Source organism: Aptenodytes forsteri, unplaced genomic scaffold (genome assembly GCF_000699145.1).
Source record: "Aptenodytes forsteri isolate BGI_AS27 unplaced genomic scaffold, ASM69914v1 Scaffold550, whole genome shotgun sequence".
Taxonomy (NCBI): Eukaryota; Metazoa; Chordata; class Aves; order Sphenisciformes; family Spheniscidae; genus Aptenodytes; species Aptenodytes forsteri.
The window spans coordinates 1,238,815-1,259,469 of NW_008795689.1; the positions used below are offsets into that span (position 1 = coordinate 1,238,815).

The 20,655-nt window shown below is 58.1% G+C and overlaps 1 protein-coding gene across 1 annotated transcript in view; it reads right to left on the bottom strand.

The window, feature by feature from the left end:
• MYO18B (myosin XVIIIB) overlaps nt 1-16,186 on the bottom strand; it is an 80,050-nt gene extending 63,864 nt beyond the window's left edge. The window contains exons 1-12 of the mRNA XM_009282814.2: nt 16,078-16,186; nt 14,734-14,795; nt 13,768-13,923; nt 12,316-13,056; nt 11,992-12,058; nt 11,641-11,753; nt 11,244-11,420; nt 10,284-10,482; nt 9,302-9,444; nt 7,922-8,022; nt 7,290-7,353; nt 4,634-4,778 (exon numbers count right to left, since the gene is read on the bottom strand). Of these exons, the coding sequence (XP_009281089.1) occupies nt 4,634-4,778; nt 7,290-7,353; nt 7,922-8,022; nt 9,302-9,444; nt 10,284-10,482; nt 11,244-11,420; nt 11,641-11,753; nt 11,992-12,058; nt 12,316-13,056; nt 13,768-13,923; nt 14,734-14,772 (1,945 nt within the window). The 5' untranslated portion in view covers nt 14,773-14,795; nt 16,078-16,186. The remainder of the gene's footprint in view (nt 1-4,633; nt 4,779-7,289; nt 7,354-7,921; nt 8,023-9,301; nt 9,445-10,283; nt 10,483-11,243; nt 11,421-11,640; nt 11,754-11,991; nt 12,059-12,315; nt 13,057-13,767; nt 13,924-14,733; nt 14,796-16,077) is intronic.
• Nucleotides 16,187-20,655: the final 4,469 nt, after the last annotated feature.

A 20,655-nucleotide genomic window follows, 5' to 3' on the forward strand; every position in this document is an offset into this window, starting at 1 on the left:
GAGCGGGGGCCATGGCGGTGATCGTAAAAACCTCCATGAAGGAGAGGCAATGTCAATAGGAACCCCTGAGCCGGCGCCCCCCAGGCCCCTGACAAGCCGGCAGCACTAGCTAGGCTCCAGCCAGGACTCCAGCTATTCCCAGCTTTTTCTGCTCCTGCTCCCCTGGCTCTGAACCCCAGACCACGGCCAGGACATGGAGGAAAACCCACTCCCATACTGAGCAGGGATGTGCCGGGGTGCAGACCCCCCAGCACCCCACTGCCCGCAGGGCTGGATCTCCCTCCTGCTCCCTGCACAGGGTTTGAGCTGCTCAAAGCACAATTTCCAGCAAACCTCCTCATTTTGCAGACCCAGGCAGCAGACCACGCACCTCTGCCCAATTTGTGCTCCAAACTGGGGTCCCCCTGCCCTTGGGGAGGATGCATCGTTCTGCCTAAATCCTCTTGCCTGGGGAAAAGAAATCCTAAGGGCATCCTCCAGTGTACAGAGGCTTGTGGCTGGATGGTCACTGCACTATGATCCAGCCCCTGGAGACTGTGTCACCTTGGTTTAGGTCTTTCCCATGAAGGCATCAGGCTTCATCAGGGCAAAACTATTGCTCCTGAGGGTTGCAACTCAAGAAGCACAGAGAGCCACCATCCTACCGAAAACAAAACATGCAAAATCAGCTGCACTTCTGTCTACGGCAAGAAAACCCAGGTGCTGAAGAGCAAAAGGCTTTAACAGAGAGAGAGAAAAATCGGCAAGATCAAGAGGCCAGCCCTAATGCAATCCTTTCCAAGAATCATTTTGATGAACGATGCGGGAAAGCAGAGGAGCCTTTCCCATCAGGAGTGAGGTGGCCTTTCACTCACCTGCAGCACAGAGCTACAGCAAAGCCAGTGATTTAACTACACCCATGGCCACCGTTGGGCGCCAGCCCCGGGACAGCTGCTCTGCAAAGGAAAAGCAAAGCTAAAGCAGAGGCAGAGGCTCCCTGTGCTGGGTCCTGCTCTCTCCTCTTCACCTCCGATGCCAACAAGGCTGTCGCAGCCAGTGCTGGGGAACATGCAAGTGGCACCAAAAACACAAGCAACGATGCCTGAGCTTTCCTTGCAAACCCGTGTCCTCTGCACTTACAGGAATCCTGGGGAAAGGAGGGGCTGCAGCGGGCTCCCCCACACAGAGCGAACTGCAAAGGCTTATGCTCTGCAGGCAGGTATCTGAGAGCATTGCAAGCTGGAGTTGCTGGGAGAGGAATGATCGGCACACAGCTTCGCGATGTTGCTTTATGCAATTTACTGCCTGGCCCCCTCTGTGCTCCTCTCCCTGTGGCAGCCCACGCGCTGCTGGAGCACCGGGCTTGGGCTGCGCCGGCAGCAGTACCGCAGCTCCATCCACACCACCACGCTGGAGCCACCGGCGCATTTTTCCTTCTGCAACAGTGACCACCCCGGGGACAGGTATACTTGTCACAAAAGGGAAACTCTGGCACAGTGGTAATTACGGATACGCTGTTCCCTCCTCCTTTTAGCAACAGGCAGCAATAAAAAATTAGGGTAAATCTGGGCATTGAGCTTGGGTGGAACTAAGAACAAAGTGTCATTTCCACATCAATTAAGGAAAGGTCACTACATCTCAGAGGCTGTAAAACAGCAGCGATAATGCAGGTTTAAGGCTTTTTTCTCAGCTCTGGTGAGAAAGCGATAAGTCACCCAAGTCCACTCCTGATTGACATCTACGCTCAGGAAGCTGCATAATTAATGCTCGTTGGATCCTGCCAGGTGCTCTCCCTCTTACATTTTGATGGACACCCCCATTACTATACTTGGCTAAATGGCTTCCAGCCCTTCTGGAAACTTTCCAATTCACAGAGCTAAAAGGGTGTTCAAGGGGGTTTCATCCCTGCTGCTCCTGCCAGCCCCATCTGCCTGCAGACCCTGGAGAGACATGGCAGGGCACTGCGCACCAGCATGTGGGACCCCGGGCTCAGCCCCTCCTTCTGATCCAGCCCCGGCACGACCCAGGCCCATCTCACAAACCACTCGATGCCTCAGTTTCCTAAACAGGGATGCTCATTCTCCTGCCTCCCGAGGGAGCGATGCTGCAGCGGTGGGGCTGTGCAGGACCCAGCCTGGGCCATGGCAGCCCGCAGCTGCTGGCAGCTCAGGCATTGCCCCCTTGCTACTTGCTGGGGGTTTCCCCTACCGGACCCCAAAATCTCCCCTGGCTGCCTGGGTGCTCCCATCTCTCCGACGTTGGGGCTGCTGCTGTGGGGAATCAGCCCCATCTGTGCGGTGATGCGGGAGGGTGGTGGATGCAGGATGCTGCCCTAGTGCTGCTGACCTCCACAGGGTTTGGGAGGGCTCGGAGCCTCCCCGGCCTGAGCAGGAGTTCCAGCCCCCCCTCCTGCACTTCTGCCTTTATGGTTTTCCTCCATCCAAGGGGTTCAGGCCGCTGGTTTTGCAGCTGCCTCTGCCCAGTGCACCGTGGGGTGCAGGGGGAGCCAAGCTTGGCTCCCGTCCATGGCGCACACCCGCCTGCAGCACTGGGAGGACTTCAGTGACTTGCAGCCGCTGGAAACCCAGTTGCCTCTATTAAAGGCACGCGGTGGGAAGCCCGCAGAAAGCAGGGAGCCACGATGCTTTATTTTTATAACAGTCAGCAAAATGGACAGCTCGAGAGCGAGCTGAATGCTAACCTCCAGCTGCGCCCGAAACCTCCTTCCCGGTTAAAGAGGCAATGAATAAATGAAAATATGTAATATTCTGCAGCCCACAAAGGGGACTGGAAGCACTTAGGTGAATGGGTACCTAGGATGCCCCGCTGGCCTCTGGCTGTCAGGCTGCTTTCTCACAAAGAGAGCTCCTCTAACACGTTTCAAAGGCAACGGGAAACGCTGACACTGGGACAGAGCAGGCTTTTGAAATTCAGCCTTTTCTTCTCTGTGTTTTTCTAGCTGCAAACGTATTTTCCACTCTCAGCCAGAAAGAGGTGGTGCTATTCGCTCCTGTTTCATTCCTGGACAAACTGAATTTGTGACGAGATGATAGCCATCAGCAGAAGGAAAAAAAGGTGCATTTAACCTGTGCTGGCGCCTGGCAGCTGGAGCACGGCACGTGCCGGGGCCACCGTCACAGGGACAGTGGTAGCTGCGACGGTCGCTGCAGCATCTGGCTGCACTCCTGAATGCAAGTGAAAAACCAGTGATGAGGCTCCCTTTGGTGAGATTTCAAGGAGAGGATTTTTAATATACAACTTCAAAGTGCAGGAAAGGGGAAGGGAAGAGATGGCTATCAGGTGACAGGTTTAACCACATTAAAAGAGTCATCGCCCCCACTGAGACTTTTGCTCCATCCAGCTTTGATCCATTTTTTATCCATATTTCCTTTCATTTCTCCCCTTTTGTTGACGCATGATGGGGGAATCAATACCAGAGTGAGCGATGCTGAGACATGCTCTGGTTGTTAATCCCATACCCAAGTCAGCTCCGAAGTCACAAGCCCTGCCTGGGCCCGCTATTAACATTCCTATTCATGCTGAAATAATTGCGACAAGATTTGTTGAATATAGCGTTCAATTGACCTTAGACTGACTTGCGGGATGCTTGGGACAGAACGTTCAGTAAGTTTGAGCAGACCAGCTCAGCTCACCCAGCAAACCCTCCGTGGCCAACACAGTAACCGTCCCTCCATCTGCCTTTGAGCTGGTCACTCTTAAAATGAGACGCATCTCCAAAATCTGCTCTCCTGAAAACTCTCGAGGCAGAAGGACTTTCTTTTTTTTTTTTTTTTTTTGCCAAGAGCCTTATCCCACACTTCAGCCTGAGACAGCAGGGTCGTTTTTCTAAAAGTTGGAAGGACATTAGGGGAGATGGAGATGGGGAAAGAGAACACCGGAGAGAAGGAGAAAGAGAACTCGCTGTAAGTGACGACAGCATTCATCCTTTTAAAATAATTAATAAATGATTAATGGCATAAATTATCATAAGATGTGTTATGACATGTTGCAGAGACATTTATAAATGTCTATGGCTTAGTTTATAGCAGCCTTTATGCAGCCCTCATAAATTGAAGTGTGTAAATCAATGTGGCTGTCTCTAAAACGGGTTAGAGCACATCTTAAAATAATTTATAAGGGATAAGGCAATTTCTATATGCCTGTATTAACAAAGTCTTTATAAATACAATCTTCTTCTAGACTCATCCTATTATAATTCAGTTACTGTATTAGGCACTCAAGAGATGATAAAATTATCACTACCTGAAGCTGTCCCTTCGCAGTGTCATTGGGGACAATGTGCCAACAAACAAGTTACCTACCCCGGTCCTTTCCAAAGAGCTGGCACAAGGCGACGCCTTGCAGCCCCTGTCCTGTCCACCCATGGCTGCGGGACGGACCCACTCCAGAAGCCCCCGCGGGGCAGGACGCCAGCACGCAGCATCGCCCAGCTCGAGGCAGCTCCTCCGCGTGCAACGGAGAGCTCAGAGCAAGCGCCAGTGCAACAGCCTCCAGGTGAACATTGCTCCCCAACACTTCTTGGTGTGCAACACGCCCAAGCACCGAACACCGCTGGGACATGCTTTCTCACCCTCCTCTAACCCCCGGCACTGAGACGAGGTATAAGGAAAGGAGAGGCAGGAGCCCCCCTTACCTTTACAGGCCCCGGCAGCTCCCAGGTGGTAGATGCCAGCTAAGATGCGCCAGACGGCCGCCTGCTCCTCCACCGTGATGCCCAGCGTGCCCATGGCAGCCCGGAGCTGGGCAAACGCCGCTGAGGCTTTCTGCTTCTCCTCGGGCTGCAGGTGGAAAGATATGGGAGGGCAAACGTCACTGCCTCTGCCGGAGCATCCCAGGCTCTGGGGACAGCGGGATACAGGGATACGCATGGGGGGGAACGCAAAAGGGCATATGAAAACCATGTGGCCAGCAAGGAAAAGACAATAAGGGACCCTAGGAACGGTTTGGACAGCAGGGGGAGAAGCCCCTGGCAGGTTCCTCGAGAGCCTAGTGTTAGGAGCAAGCCTGGGTATGTCTTCTCGTTGTACAACACCACATAATTCCCACTTCAGAAGTGTCTACAGAGGCGTTAAGCAGCAGCTAGAGATAGACGTTTTATATTTTCTCACTTCTCACTAAATGCACCTGCCCACAGGTGTGCTGGGGCCAGCTGAACAGCTTCCAGCCACCAGCGGGACCTCATCTGCTCACCTCCAACCACAGCAGCCCCATCCATGAGTCCTGCAATTCTTTTTGTGAATGCAGCCCCACCGCAAAAATTGGGGCTTTTTTTCCCCTGAACTGAGGCTGTTTCGTGCAGACGCGTGCAGCCCTGGGGCCAGACACCGCATGCAGGCTGCAGCAGGCAGCATCCCTGTCTTGGCGAGGACCAGCCCACCTGGTCTAAAGGATTCCAGCTCCTGCAGAGGCCCACAGGGTGGCTGCATGGTTTAGTGGTGGACTTGGCAGTGCTGGGTTAACAGTTGGACTTGATGATCTTAAAGGTCTTTTCCAGCCTAAAAGATTCTATGATACTAATGAGAAAACACAGCTGAGGTCTGCGATTTCTCCAGGCTCAAACAAATACCCCAAATACTTGTGACACCGGTGTCACAGCAGGGGTTATCCATCCCCACCGGCTGCGGGGATGAAGGCTGGGAAGCCGCCAATTAGATTTTCAGTCTCAGCATCCAGAGCACTGTTCGGAAAGGAAAATCTGACAAATTTCCCCAAACTCCAACCCAAACCAAACACAGCACACCACCGCTCTGGCTTTCCTTCTGGGCTGGTTTCAGAGCAGGCAAATGGAGCGCTACCAATGTCCCTCCTCAGCAGGCCAGGCTGCAGCACAGGATTTCATCCCCCTGGGGAGCTTTTGGGTGGTTCATCCTTCCACGCCCCCATCCCCAGCGTCCTGGGTGCTCCTCGGATAACCCTGCCATGCCGTGCTGAACTGAATGGCCAAGCCCGGCTTTCTACATGTGCGCCATGGGGAGTGTCGCTGGGAAGGAGGAGAAGTGGTGGGGGTGACAGTGCTTGTCCCCTTTGCAGAGCTCGCACTCCCTGAACTGAAGAGGTGCTGCCTGGGGCCAGTGCTGCCCAGCTCCTGCTGACCCTCTGCATCCCAGCAGGAAAACCCTCTGTGCTAGGATGGGGAACCCACAGGAATCGGGGGCAGCGAAAGGAGGGTAAAACCCCGTCTCTGAACCCAAATCTGCTGCTGCATCAGCAGGGTGAGGACCTGCAGTAGCTCGCTGTGCCCTCCACAAGAGCCACTGCTCAAACAGCTGATTCCTTTGGCGCCAGACCGGAGCAGGAGCTCCCTAATGAAGATCGAATATTGAATTCATCAATAGATGATGTAACTGCAAATTGCTGCGATTCATCCCAGTGCTTTGGCTCATAGGCAGTCTGCCTGATCTTTGCACATGGTTCAGACTAATAAGGAGCTGGTGCTCAACATCAAATGCAGTACTTTTAGCCCATAAAAATTGCATTCTGGGCTCTCCAAAGGATGTGCTCGACCCCCAAGGAGCTGCTGCCGCAGGGAAACGTCAGGGGTTGTTGGCCCTGGAGCAGCAGGCTCCTTCCCCAGGGTGGATGGGATGTGTCCGAAACCCAAGCGCAGACACCAGGCATCAGTGGCCCCGGTCCCGGCAGGTCCCCTGCTCCCACAGGGCTGTCAGAGGGGTGCTGGAGGCTTTTCGGGCAGACCCTTCCTCACACCCTGACATTCGCTCCCTCCCTCCATGCACCCGGTATGGCGGCACCATCTCAAGTTGCCCAGCAGCCGAAGACCCCAACAGGTCCTCTAACCAGGGGTGATGAAGGCCGTGCGCTGCAGCACCCCACTGCAGGTGGCTGCATGGCTCCAGTGTTTTTCCCTACCTTTGTGAATGGCTTGATCCCAAAGGAGTTGCTCTCAGTCACCTGGTGCCTGGTGCAAGTCGTCCTGGAAGCAGTTACAGAAAATGAGACTCAAGCTCCTTCCTGCCTCCTGCCTCTACCAAACACCCTGCCCTCTCCTCAGGGAACATCTCCAACACCTGCAGACCCCCTTTGCCTTTACAGCGATGTCCAAGGGGCATCAACGGCACAGGGCTGTCAGAGGGGTGCTGGAGGCTTTTCGGGCAGACCCTTCCTCACACCCTGACATTCGCTCCCTCCCTCCATGCACCCGGTATGGCGGCACCATCTCAAGTTGCCCAGCAGCCGAAGACCCCAACAGGTCCTCTAACCAGGGGTGATGAAGGCCGTGCGCTGCAGCACCCCACTGCAGGTGGCTGCATGGCTCCAGTGTTTTTCCCTACCTTTGTGAATGGCTTGATCCCAAAGGAGTTGCTCTCAGTCACCTGGTGCAAGTGCAGTGTCGTCCTGGAAGCAGTTACAGAAAATGAGACTCAAGCTCCTTCCTGCCTCTAGCACTCACCAAACACCCTGCCCTCTCCTCAGGGAACATCTCCAACACCTGCAGACCCCCTTTGCCTTTACAGCGATGTCCAAGGGGCCTCATCGGGAAAGGCTCCCGTGGCTCTGCCCCGGGCAGGGGGACGGAACTGGCACCAGACGCTCCAGGACCCTTCGCCCGGGGCAGCCCGGGGATGTGCAGCTTGTGGGGAAAGCCAGAAGCAAGCAGGGAAAGGGACCGTTATCGCATTTGATCAGCCCAATTTCAGTTTTAGCGAAGGGGCAAAAAAAGCACCAGAAAATGCCCCCATTTCCTGGAAAATCTCTAATATATAAGTGTATAAGAACCCCTGCAGCATCACTAGCGTGATCACCCTCACAATCACTTTCTCATCAGAGAGGTCTCAAAAACCACATTGCTGGAGCAAACTTGGGTATAAATCACGGGGTAGCCCCTTGGCGATGGGGGTACCCGTCAGCTGAGCAGCCAGGCGAGGAGCGGAGCCAGCTGGTGCCATGGGAGCCACACACCCACCTGTGTGCCGCATCCAGCCCCGCCAGCATCAGGGGGAAGACGTTGAAGCTGCTCTCGCCGTGGGGCTGCTGGGCGACGCGGCCCTTCTCCAGCAGCATGGTCTGGGGGAGGGAGCAGAGGCAGGCATGAGCGGCAGCCCCCAGCCCCCGGCATGCAGGCGGGGACAGCCCCTTGGCGCGGGCAGGGTGGCCAGTGTGCCAGGGTGTCCAGGCAAGCCGGGCACACAGGAAGAGAGAGGACAGCGGCACCCAGAGACGGGGAGATGATACTGGGAGCTGTCAAGGAGGGGCTGGATTTCTCCTTGTAGGGCCACGGCTGGCTTTGGAGGCTGCTCCTCCCGCCTGGGGCTGTGTGCTGCGGGGCGTGCAAACAAGAGCCAAGAGACGGGGAGATGCTACTGGGAGCTGTCAAGGAGGGACTGGATTTCTCCTTGTAGGGCCACGGCTGGCTTTGGAGGCTGCTCCTCCCGCCTGGGGCTGTGTGCTGCGGGGCGTGCAAACAAGAGCCAAATCGCGCCCCAGGCATGCATCAAGGGGCAACATTACAGCGTGTGGGTGCAAAACCCACAGTCCCTCCCTGCCTCCAGAGGTCTGGGCAATGTGATGGCCCTAGCAGAGATGCTACAGTCTCTGTGACCCAGCTATGGATAAGCCATTGCCTGGGCTTGAGACAAGCCTAGATCTGCCTCCAGCCTTGCCAAGGTTGTTCAATGCCAGCAGTGGCACCAGGAATGAGTCCCTGCAGAGCTGGGACCCCCCAGTTGTTCTGTCCTCCCATGAGCATCCCAGGAAGGTACTAGTGGTCCGGAGAGTGATTGCTTCCAGGGGCACGTTCCCACTCCTGCACAAGGACGGCCATGCCGGGCCATCAGCTCCCTGCCAGTACCTGGGGCAGAGGAGGGGCAGCAATGGGGCAGCTACGGGAAGCCCTGGTGTTCCCCATGCCGGCTCAAGCCCTCTCCTTCATCAGACGGGGCCCAGGGCCACGGACAGCTCTGATTAAAGTGCCTTTGCATAACAGCCCTGATGGTGATAAAAGCCCTCAGAGGCTTCTGCTGAAGGCTGATGTGTAAGGTGCTGCTAATGAAATGATGAATTATACATTTCCTCATAAACATTTCATTCCAGTGCTGTTCTGCGCTCCCTGCCAGGGGAGGGGGTGGTGGGTTGTGGGGGACCCTGCCACACTGCTGACAGAGCTCCTGCTCAGCTGTGATCTGGGGGCACCTTTGGTCCAGGAGGAGAAGCAGAGCAGAGCATCGCTCCTGTCGTGCCCAGCCTGGCTGGGAAGTGGCACAGGGGCTCTTCGTCCCCGTCCCGAGGGTGCCCGGTTTCAGCCACAGCCCTCCCATCTCACCAGGTGAGCGGGCCTGCAGCGTACCTGGAGGTGAGCAGCGGTTATCCGGCCGGTGGCACTGAAATCCAGCGACAGGACCATGGAGAAGCGCGTGGAGCTGCTGCTGTGGCTGGTGGTCACTGACCCAAAGGCTCCCAGGATTGTGAACATTGCCTGGATCTTCTCCACTGCAAAACCAGCACCAGCAGCCCCCTGAGCTGCCCTGCGATGCCTGTAGCCCTGCATCGCTCCGGCGCTCGCCAGGAGAGAGCCAGACCGTGCCGCTGCTGCACCAGCACAGCCTCAGGGCTGCAAACAAATGCTGGAGGAGGCTTCTCCTCCTGGCTGCACCTCTGCCTGCTCCTCCTGGGGGTCTGTCCCAGCACACGGGGACCTGGGGCACTGGCCGGGCATGGGGTTAGCATCCCGCACCACGAGAGCACGTGTGTTGGCAGGAGGGGCACGTGCCAGCCTGCCCATACCTCCACCCTGCTCCAGGCCGTACGTCAGCCCTTTGCAAGAGCATGGTGTACCCAGAGCTCGCTCCAAAATCCAAACCTGCTCTCTAAAGCTACTGATTGCTTAACAGCGCTTCCTCTCACGTCACCAGTAACTTGATCAGATGGGAAAAGTGCTGCCCCAAGCACGCAAGTAATTCCCTTCTGGTGCTTACTCGGGTGTTTATCAAAATAGCAAATCTGTTGGGTCTGAGACAGTGCAGGGCACTCGCAGCCCCACCGCTCACCTGCCTCCCAGGCTGCAGCCCTGCGGCCCCACCAGCCCGTACTGTGCTTGCACAGCCGCACAGAGCCACCCCAACGGGGCACGAATCAGACCAGGAATGGGTCAAATGGAGGCCACTGGATGGAAACAGCATCACCTTCACGTTTGCATGCACTCCCCAGCCTGCACGGACACTCTCCGTGTGCTGACTCTGCCCAGCACCAGGCACCCCGCAGCTCCACTGCCAGTGGTTGGTGCATCGCTGCCGGGGCTCAGAGCTCACAGTGGCCACCCAACCCCGTACCTGAGACCCTGCCGTCCATGCTGCCCGCTGTGCCCACCAGGTACTCCAGGGCTCTCTGGCAGCACGTGGTCTTCCCAGCCCCACTGCGACCTAGGGGCACGATGGCCTGATCCTGCCGCTGCATCAGCAGGTTCCTGTAGGCTCTCTGCACCACCGAGTAGATGTGCGGGGGCATGCTGTCCCGCTTCCCCTTGAATGCCTGCGGGCAGGGACAGTGGGAGGGCATGTCCCAAAACAACCCTTAGAGGTTCTCTCCTTGTAGAGGAAATCCTGAAGACATGTCACACTCAGGGCAATGGTTTCTCCCCAGGGTGCAGACCCCCACCCTGAGATTCCCAGGGAAAGGGGAAATGCTGCCCGGCCCAGCCAGCCTAGCCTCACTGCACCGGCACCGGAGAGAGGGTTGGGGACTGACCCAGGGAACCTGCAGCAGGACCTGCTCCGGCTTGCCTGTGAGCAAGAGCTCTGCCAAGCACCACCCCAGGCACTGCGCCCTAGGCCCATTCCCTCCCCAGCCCTGGCACCCTCGGTCCACTCAGGGCGTGCAGTCACATCAACACAGCGATTTTCTCCTGGAAACCAGGAAAACTGTGCTAGGAGCGGTGCCCAGCTGCGAGCATCCCTGGCCCCGTGTGTCCCCAGCCCCGAGTATCCTTAGAGCATCCCCAGCCCTGAGGATTCCCCAGAGCATCCCCGGCTGTCAGTATCTTCGAAGCATCCCTATCCTCTATCCTTCCTGGCCCTGAGCCTCCCCAGCCCCGAGCATCCCTGGTCCTGAGTGTCCTCAGAGCATCCCCCTGCCCCGAGCATCCCCTGAGCGTCCCAGCCGTGCGCTGTGACGGTCCCACGGTGCCATCTGTCGGCACCGCAGCGCCCGGCACCCTCCGCCACTGTCCCCACGGGGGTCGGTGACCGCTTCCCACGGAAGATCCCGGCCGCCCCACGGTCCCCCCGCCTCACCTTCCCCGAGCTGCTGCTGGCAGGGAAGCTGGGCCCGATGGCCACCAGGCTGGTCCCGGCGTAGGTGTAGGGGAGCCGGGACTGGTAGCGCTGCTGCAGTGTGTTCATGGCGCTGCACTCGTTGAGGTTGATGAGTGCGGCCAGATCTTCAGCATAGTCCAGGCTGGGGGGGTTGGTCTGCAGGAAGAGAGCCAGAGCCCCCTTGAGCTCTGCCATCGTGGCACGGGCTGTGCCAGAGCCCACCGGCACCCCGGTACCCTGGACCCATCCAGTCCGGGATGATGGCCTGAGCAATGGGGCTGCCCCTGGTCTAATCCTGCCTGGGCACTGCCATCCACCAGGTGCTGTGGGCAGGGCTCCCCCCCCTGTGCCAGCCAAAACCGAGGAGGGGGCTCACCCGCTGCACGCTGTCCTCGTCCACCTCCGTGATGCTGCCATCCGCCTCCCGGCGCACCCTCACCCTCCCCACCGGCAGCTCGGGCGTCCCCACGTCCGGCTTCAGCTGCGTGGCTGCAACGAGAGGATGATGAGTCTCTCCTGCACAGCACGGTCAAGGCAGCTCAGGGCAGAGCCGGCTGCAGCGTGGGGAGCTGCCAAGGGGCCACCTCCGACCGCAGCCCTGCTGAGGCACAGCCAGGCATGGTGCCGGAACAGCACCCGGCGCCCACCGTGCTCCCGACCCACAGCCAGGCTGAAGACAGCTCTTATCTTCGGCGCTGGAAAGCAAGAGCAGAGGAAGGCAAGTTACCGAGTGTGAATCCGTCCTGCTGGACAAGCCAGACCTTCTCTGCTTCATACCAAACGTCCCTCGGGGCCTGTGGGGAGGAGAGAGGGGAATCATGCAGGAACCGGTGGAAAACTGAGCTGTACAAACTGCACTTGCCCCATGGAAAGCAATGCTTCCAGCCAGTACCCCTGTCCCTCCTCTGCCCTCCTGGCTGGCCCCAGGGGCACCTTCCCCCAGCCCTCAGCTGAGCCCACGCAAATGGGAAGAGCTGCATGGAACCAGAAAATGGCATCGGTGCCCGCCAAGACACGGGGTAACAGCCCGGCAGGTCTGTGGACACATTACCTGGTCCTTGTCTGCGCTCTCACCCGTCTCCTCTTTGCTCTCTCCCGGTGTCTCTTTACCCTCTCCCAGCTCTTCCTTCACTTTCCCCACCTCCTTTGCCACATCTTCTGACTTTTCTTGAATCCCTCCTGGCTCCCCCTTGGGCCCCTCTGACTTGTTTGTAGTTTTTCCAGGCTTTTTGATTTCCCTTGGCTCCTTCTTGCCACCTCCGACATCTTTCTTCATCTCTTCTGGCTCTTTCCTGGCTGGTCCCAGCTCCCTCGTGGCTCTCGCTTTGTCTGGGTGCTGCTCGTGGCTTGGGGGTGCCCCCTTCTCCTTCTCGGTGCTCTCGGGGCCCATCCCCCTGGGCGCGTCCCCGTCCTTTGCTGGGACTTTGCTGCAGCGCTGGGGGCCCTTGCTGGGTGTGGGGGCTGGAGCTGGGGGGCTGCCCTCCGGGCAGGGGTTCTTGGGGCTCTTCTCCAGGCACAACAGCCTCGCTGCCTTGGGAGCCTCCGGGTGAGGGATCTCCGCTGGTTTGGGGGCAGCCGCTGCCGGGCCGGGCGCAGACGCTGGGGCTTTGCTGGAGATGGCCCCCGGAGCAGCCCTCCCAGGTGGCAGCTCCTTGTGTGGGGGGGCCACAACCCCCTCACCCCCCTGCCCCTCCGCGTGCAGCCCGTTCTGCAGCGGCTGCCCCTCGCTGGCCACCTCTCCTCCGGCAGCTGGGGTGTCCCTGGCTCGGGCCTCGCCGTCCTCCCCTGCGGGCTGCCAAGCAAAGGAGAGGAGCCAGGTCAGACAGGGACAGGGCAAAGGACCTGACCTCAGCCCCGGCCCCAGGAGCCTCAGCCCAGTGCAGGATGCCCGTGCGGAACACAGCCTGGCAGGACACACAGCTCCAGCCCTGACCCACTCGCTCTGGGCACAGCTGATGGCTGCAGGTGCCTGCCCAGACCTGGCTGCAAGGTCGCAGTTGGTGGCGGCATCTTTCTTCTCCTCCTCCTCCTCCTCCCTCCTGCTTGGCCACATCCACTCGGTGCCGTGCCTGGGGATGCCCCACGCACTTCCCTTCCTGTGCTCAGTGAGCTGAACCGGAGAGCCTCATGCTCTGCTTAATTGCTCGCCTTCCAATTAAGCAAGTCAGGAATGGCAAGTTGCACTAATGAAGTCTCCAGCATTAATTGCTCAAGGCTGGCGGCTGGCCAGGGTCACAGCTTGCTGCAGCCGATGGCATGCTGCGATCCCAGGCCTCGCCATCCAACCCAGCTCGTGCAAAAGAAAAAAGCTCAGGCTCCCGGCTGGGGCTGGCATCGCGGGGCCCTGCAGCCTCCTCGGCCTCCGAGGTGGGGGCTGGCAGCACCGCAGCAACCCTGGCTGCTGCCTCGGCTGGGAACCGCTTTGAGCTGGGGACAGATGGGGACACCCAGCCAGCGCCAAGGCAGGACACCCCAGTGCTGCGTGGGGTCTATCGCTGCTCACCTCCTCTTTCACGCTCGCCTTGGTTTCCTTCTTCAGTTTTGCCGCCTTGGCCTCCTTCTCAGTCTCCCGCACGAGCTGCTTGATGAATCCCCCGGGGATGACCGACAGGAGCAGGGGGGGGGCCGACGGGGGCGGACCCCGGTCCTCGTCCCGTATCTGTTTGCAGGAGCAGAAGCTGGGTTACGGGACACGGTGCGGGGACGGGAGCCCTGGCAAAGCCAGCCCCGTGGGCACGTTAGCAGCACGAGTGTGCATGAGTGTTAAAGCCAGGCACCAGGGCCCTGCTCTGCCAATGAGGCCAGCCGTGGTTGCAGGCATCTTGCAGGTTGCTGGCGAGGCCACGGGCTGCTCACAAGCACCAGGCTTGTTCAGGGATGCTGTGGCGAGCAGGAAGAGAAGCACCAAGAAAAAAAAGCCCTGCAGTCTCTGCACACCACCAAGGGCCACGTGCTGCAGGGAGCCCATGTGCACTGCCAGCTCTGCCCAATGCCCAGCAGCTCCAGCACAGCCACAGGAGGAACCGTCTCAGCTGCAGCGAGTAAAGAAGCGGTTCCTGGCATCACTGCGGCCACATGCAGACCCTGCTGCATACTGGGCCCCAAGCCAAAACCCAGCCCCATTTCCCGCAGCTCCCACAGCAAAGGGCTTTCCCAGCCCTGCCATCACGCAGAAGCGCCAGCACCAAGCCCTGCAGACTCCTACGAGTCTCGGCCCTGCAGGGAACCGTGTGCCCCGAACAGCGGCAAAGTCACTCAAACCAGAACATTCAGGCTGCAAAGGTGCCCGGAGCCAGCAGGGTTAGACACAGCAGGAGCAGTGTGCACAGGGAGGCAAGGGGATGCCAATCCCAGAGGCATGCGGCCGGCTGGCTGCGGTGTGTCCCCCTGCCCGGCACTGAGTCCTCCGGGCAGCCCACAAGCATCCAGTCCCGAAACACCGCTGGTGCCACCCCAGACCGAGACTTTCCTTCTGCTCCCAGAGTGCGAGGCGCGAGGAGATGGCCATACTGGTGCTGAGGCAGGACGGTGCTGTACAGAGAGCCGTGGGGCCGCGCCGGGCACAGGAGGTTGTGAGAGAGGAGAGAGTTAGCCAGGGGCTCCCACTGGCCCCGGGGCCATGCCGGGGCCAGCAGCACCATGACCTTGCTGGGCATTGCCCCAGTCTGAGCTCGCAGCACTGGCTGGAGTGCGGCAGTCCAGCATGGAGGGTCGTTTGGCAGTGCTGGGGAAGAGCACGGCCATGACCAGCCACCTCCAGCCCCCAGCATGGCACGGTGAGGGACCAGGAGGTGTGGGGAGGTGGTGGTACAGGGTGTCGGTGGCACCAGGGTGGTGCTGGGACCCCGCCACTCTGGGCTGGGTGGCACAGGGTGGCCGTGGGAGCTCGCCTGTGCCCCATTTTGGGCTGACCCTGGCTTCACCTGTTGAGATCATTCATGCACCGAGCGGGTCGGGGCTCGTCTGGCCCTGCCGCTCATGCCAGCAGCCGCATCTCCTTGTACAGTAAAGGACAGGAGTGCCGGGAGCGGCCAGGAGCCGGCTGAGGAATGTCACTTGCCTTCTCGGGCAGCAGCCCCGGGCGCTACGTGCCCTCACTCCCATCAGGGACTGGCACTGCCCCCATGCTGTCCCCCCATGCAGGGCTCTGTGGCCACGGGGGAGAGCCGGCCCCGAACGGCACAGCCAGAGCCCTGAGCCCAGAGGGTGCCTGTGGCAGGCCACCCTGCACCCGCCAGCCAGAGCTGGATCCTCAGTCCTGCTCTGCACATGGGGAAACTGAGGCACGGAGGGGGACGTGCCTCAACCAAGCACGCAGCATGGCACAAACAAGGGCTGGGGACCACCACCACCACCACTCCGGCTCCCCCCACCCAAGGAACCCCCCCCCCCCCCCCCAAGGAGCAGGATCCAGCCCCACTGGGCCCCCAGCCCACGTGGGTCTGGTCCCCACACAGGAGCCGGCCAGGGACTCGCTCCTGCTGCCACCCGGGACCCGCTGCCATCCCAGTGGGTGCCAAGAGCTGAGGCCATTGAGGGGTCCCTAGCCGCCCTCCTGCACAGGGCAGGGAGCACCGTCCCCGTTCCTGTCCCCACTCCCATTGCAGCCCTCCCGTGCACCTCTCCCCAGCACAGACCAGTGGCTGGAAGCCGCCCCCGAAGCCGGGGCTGCCGCTATCGCCATCCGTTCCCACCTAAAAATAGCCCTCCCTGCCAAGGGGCCCACGGCCTTGCTGCCAGCACACCCAAAAAACTCTGTTCAGGCCCTGACCACGACCCCCCGCCATGAAGCCCCCCCCCAGAGTGCCCGTACCTGGCTGGGGGGCTGCAGGCGCAGGGGGCTGATGGCCCACGCCGGCACCGGGCTCTGCTGCCGGTGAGGGACCCCCACGAGCCGGAGAGCGAAGGTGGTGTGCGGGCGAGCGGCGGCAGCGGGGCAGCGTGCGCCTCCCCCCACCACCCCCCTGCCGTGGCGGCAGCTGAGATGACACATGTCACTGCTAAAAATACCCGCAGCAGTGGCACCGGGGCCTCGGCTGGGGAGAGGCAATGGCACCGCAGGGCCCTCCCATCCCCTGGCCTCTCTGCACCGCCCAGCACACGCGTGTGGCACACACACACCCTCCCCGGCACGTGTGTTTGTGCCCTCCTCGGTGCACGGCTGCACCCCACAGAAGCAGGGGAACCGCTGCGGGTTGATGTGAGCCAGCCCAGGGCATTCCGCTGCTGGAGGGGACCCCAGGCTGTCCCCCCAGGACTGTGGGTCGGAGCTCTGGCACGGGGCTCCCCGGAGCACCCCAGCTCCCCCCCACCAGGCTCCAGCCCCGAAATGGGGGGGCCGAGCTGGTGAGGGACCTGAGAGCAGCGCTCAAAATAGCCTCCCGTCGGTGGAAAGAAAAAGTCACCACGGCGCTAACGCCAACGTGGTCAGCAGCCCGGCCAGGGCAGGTGGGGAGGGAGCAGGCAGCCCTGCCTGCTCGGGGAGCCCTGCCTGCCTGGGGAGCCCTGCCTGCCTGGGGGGCCCTGCCTGCCCTGGGGGGCTTTTGGCACGGCCATCCCCAGCCTCACCTCCCCGCAGAGCTCTGCTGGGGACAAAGCACATGGAGGGGCCATCGGGTGACCCTGCGGGGCAGAGGGTGACCCTCTGGGGACCAGAAGGACCTGTGTCCCACCCACCCCAGTGCAACCACCACCAGCATCCAACACCCAGCCAGGGGTGCAGGATGCGGGATCAGGCCAAGCCCAGCCGCAAAGGTGAAACCCACCCTCCGCCGCTCTCCATCTCCCCCGAAGAGGTCCACGGACGTGCCCAGGGCATCAGCACCGACAGCTGGAAAAGCTCTGTTAATAAGAAAGGAAATAGGATCGTTAGGCTGTAGTTGCCCGGCACGAGACCAAGGGTTGCCCCAAGCGTCTCACCAACACCAGTTAAAACACACCCCGTTTCCAGCCGGGAACGGCATGAGGACACGCGGTTTCAGATGATCCTTCGCATGGTCTCCGACAGCGCCGCAGCCTCAGGGGAGCCTTGGCTGTGTGCGGGGCTCGCTGCTGGGGCACCCCTCGGCTCTGAGCAACGGGGTCCCTCCCGCACTTTTGGAGAGCCACTGTTCATCACCCATAACACACCTCATAGTCCCTGCCAGGGCCATTTTTTGTGCTGCTCCAGCACACCAGGCTGAGGATCACCCCCAGGGCCCTCCTCGCCGCAGCGGGCACCGTCCCATCCGCAGGACGCAGCCGGCACGTCCCCCAGCAGCCACCCGTGGAAAAAGCACGAACAAACACCATGCACGTGAACAACGGCTTCTCCGGCAAGCGAAGGGACTTACCTCTGCACAGAGCAGCCGAGGGAAACGGGGGTGCAGGGGTTCGCCCAGCGGCACCCCGCAGGCAGCTGCCTGTCCCGGCAGGCAGCCCGGCACAGCCTCGCCGGCCACGCGGGAAGGAGCAGGCGAGACCGAAAGAACCAGGCGGCAGCACACACACAAAGGACGGTTTTTATTGGGGTTCTCGTCGTATGAGAGCAGTTGTACTGACCAACACACAGAAGCAGCTTAGCTGTGCCAAAATAATCCTTTAAAAAAATAATGGCGGAATTAACTAAGTGTGGCACATCAGTCACAAATCGCCGAGGACTGTAAACTCTGAAGATAGTCTCTGTGAGAAGTACTACTGGAACGTGCAGCAGCATACACCGGCACGGGGCACACCTTCCTCTGCACAATAAATATGAAAAGAGCCAAGTACATAAAACAAAGAATGATTCTCATAGATACAATATCTAAAGTTATTTACAGATACTGGCTTTTCTTACCATTAAATTACACATTGAAAACAGGTTCTCTTTCAATATATTTCTTTAAATCACTAGTAGCTATTCATGTGAATCTGCTCCTTTTTTTTTTTTTGTAAAGGACCAAATGTAGTCACTGAAGCAGTGCTCATAAAAACACCTCTCCTAGGATGCTCTCGCTTTATTCTGTTTTTCAGACTCATTTTTATTTGCCGTCTCACCTGCTCTCTGATCTCTCCCTTTCCTTAAGGAGAAGATGCCTGCTACAGCCGGAAAAGCCTCTGCCCAGCCCCACATCCAGGCAAGCCTGTAGCTACACCTGGTCTGTCTCCTTTTGCAGTCTGGCAGTACAGCGAGTTACACAAACCCGGATAAATCCTGACCCTGGACAACCAACCAGCTTTGTGATCCTGTCCCCAGGTTTTGTAACGAATCCCTGCTTGGGCACATGTCAGGTTCGCAGCACTGGGCTCAGCACTATCCCAATCACGGCACGTTTTTGGTGGGTGATGCCAAGAACCCGCGATCCCACCGGCACCGGCAGAGTTTCACACCCACCGCTGGCCTCTCCCTCCCTCCGGGTGCTCTTGGGCAGAGCAGCTCAATGCTACAGCTCACTCCTCAGCCGCAGAAAGAAAACACGATCAGGCAGGCATGAGAAGGGGAAAATGGAAAACACGGCAAGAACTACTCCAAGGGGAAAAGCAGCCACCCTCTCCCCGCTTTGGGCAGTGTCTCGAACAAGAAGAGGCGGCTTCAGTGGCACGGCTGGCAAAAGCCACATTTCACCCTCGAGATGTCATTCGGTTAAGCCCTGAAGAGCACGCACTTCAAGCTCCACCACAGTGGAAATTAAAAGCATGTGCTTTAATACCTTGAGCATTCCTCAAACTGCAGAGGCCATGATTGCAACTGGAATTATTTTTAGCAAGTGAGTTATCTGATGAATTTCGTGCTATTTTTGTACCTTGCTCGGGAAGGAGGTGCCTGGTTTGGCTATCTACAGATGTGCCCAGCGGTAGCAGCACTCCAGCAAACACTTCTAGCAGGCAGAACGAGCCCATGCCGCGGAGGGCGGCAGGGTGGCCGAGTCCCGCTCCCCGCCTGGCCGAGCCTGCCCCACGGTTCCTCGCAGCGAGGGGCTGGCTCATGAGGCGGTTTCAGCTCAGGGAGCGCAGGCTCGCCTTCCCGACACCCCCCAGAGGGATGGTCCCTGCCAGGGTCCCGGGGGTGCCCGCTCCCCTCCTCGGCTGCGGCACAGAGGCAATGAGCAGAGTCCCGGGCCACCCGGCTCTGCAGGACACCTCTCCTGTCTTCACGGGCTCTAGCCTATTTTTAAGGACCAAGTAATCACCCTGAAACAGCAAAAATCATTTCCAGTACATACATTTTTGCCATCATCGATGCCAGTTAGCCCGTCTCTGCTCTAAACCCAAACCAGCCCGACATAAGGCAGCACTCCGAGCAGACCTGCACCGGGCCTGCTCCACGCACTCAAACTCTGCAGCCGCTCCGGGCTCTCCCTTCCACTCGCTCATTAATCTTGGAATTAAAGAGCTTTGCAAACATCTAAGCTGATGCCTGAGCTTTTTCAAGTATCAGGCTGATTCCTTGCCCCAGTTTAAAGTCATTAATTCTCGTTAACCCAGCACAGATTCACGTGAATAAAAGCTTGCTCTCTGGAATGCCGAGGAATAAAGGGGAAATTTAGAAATATCAAACCGAGGGTTTTATTTGCAAGAGTTTTTCAGGTGTTTCTGCATTCACGAGCCACTGCACTTCAAGATGGTCCTGACAGTGCCTGGAAGTCACTATGCTTGTAACAGAAGGGTAAGCTGGACAGACTGACGGAAACTATTTCGACTTTATTATGAAAAACAGAATAAAGCTGACTGATCCTGCTTGAAAGGACCTGCCATTTCTATACATATACGGAGCAGAAATTCTGTGGAATGTCAGAAGTTGGAGAAACATGTATTTAATAAATAATATAAAATGCTTTTTTGTTAAAATAGAATTCTTGGTTTTATACCTACATAGCATAGCAACCTTTACATAAACAAAATAAAGCTGAGACTGTGATGATTAGTTTAACACAAAATAAAAATACAATTTAACAATAGTATTAAAAAAACCAATGTTCAATCCACACAATATGTACACCATGGAATAGAAATCAACAGAAAACAAAAGTAGATTATCTTGAAATTCCTCAGACATTTGGATATACATATGTTCTCTGTATATTTTAGATATTTTCCTTTTTTTTACAATATTAAAATTAATACTATGCTTTTTCAAAATATGCCTTTCAGATTTTTTAATTTGTAGAACTGACTCATTCCTTATATTAATCAACACAACTAGAATTATTTACTTTCTACTGTACACTTCAAAATAGTCCTTCCTCCATATATATTTAGAGTGTGAGCATTTCAGAGTTAAATTAACTTATCATTGCCATCTGCCGTGCGGGGAACAGTGAAACCAGTGTGCGATTGCAAACGTCTGCAGTATGTAGATATGTATGTGATACCAAAGAAGAACCTAGTCCTAAAACTGATCAGCTGCCAGGAAAAGAGCAACACACAGAGC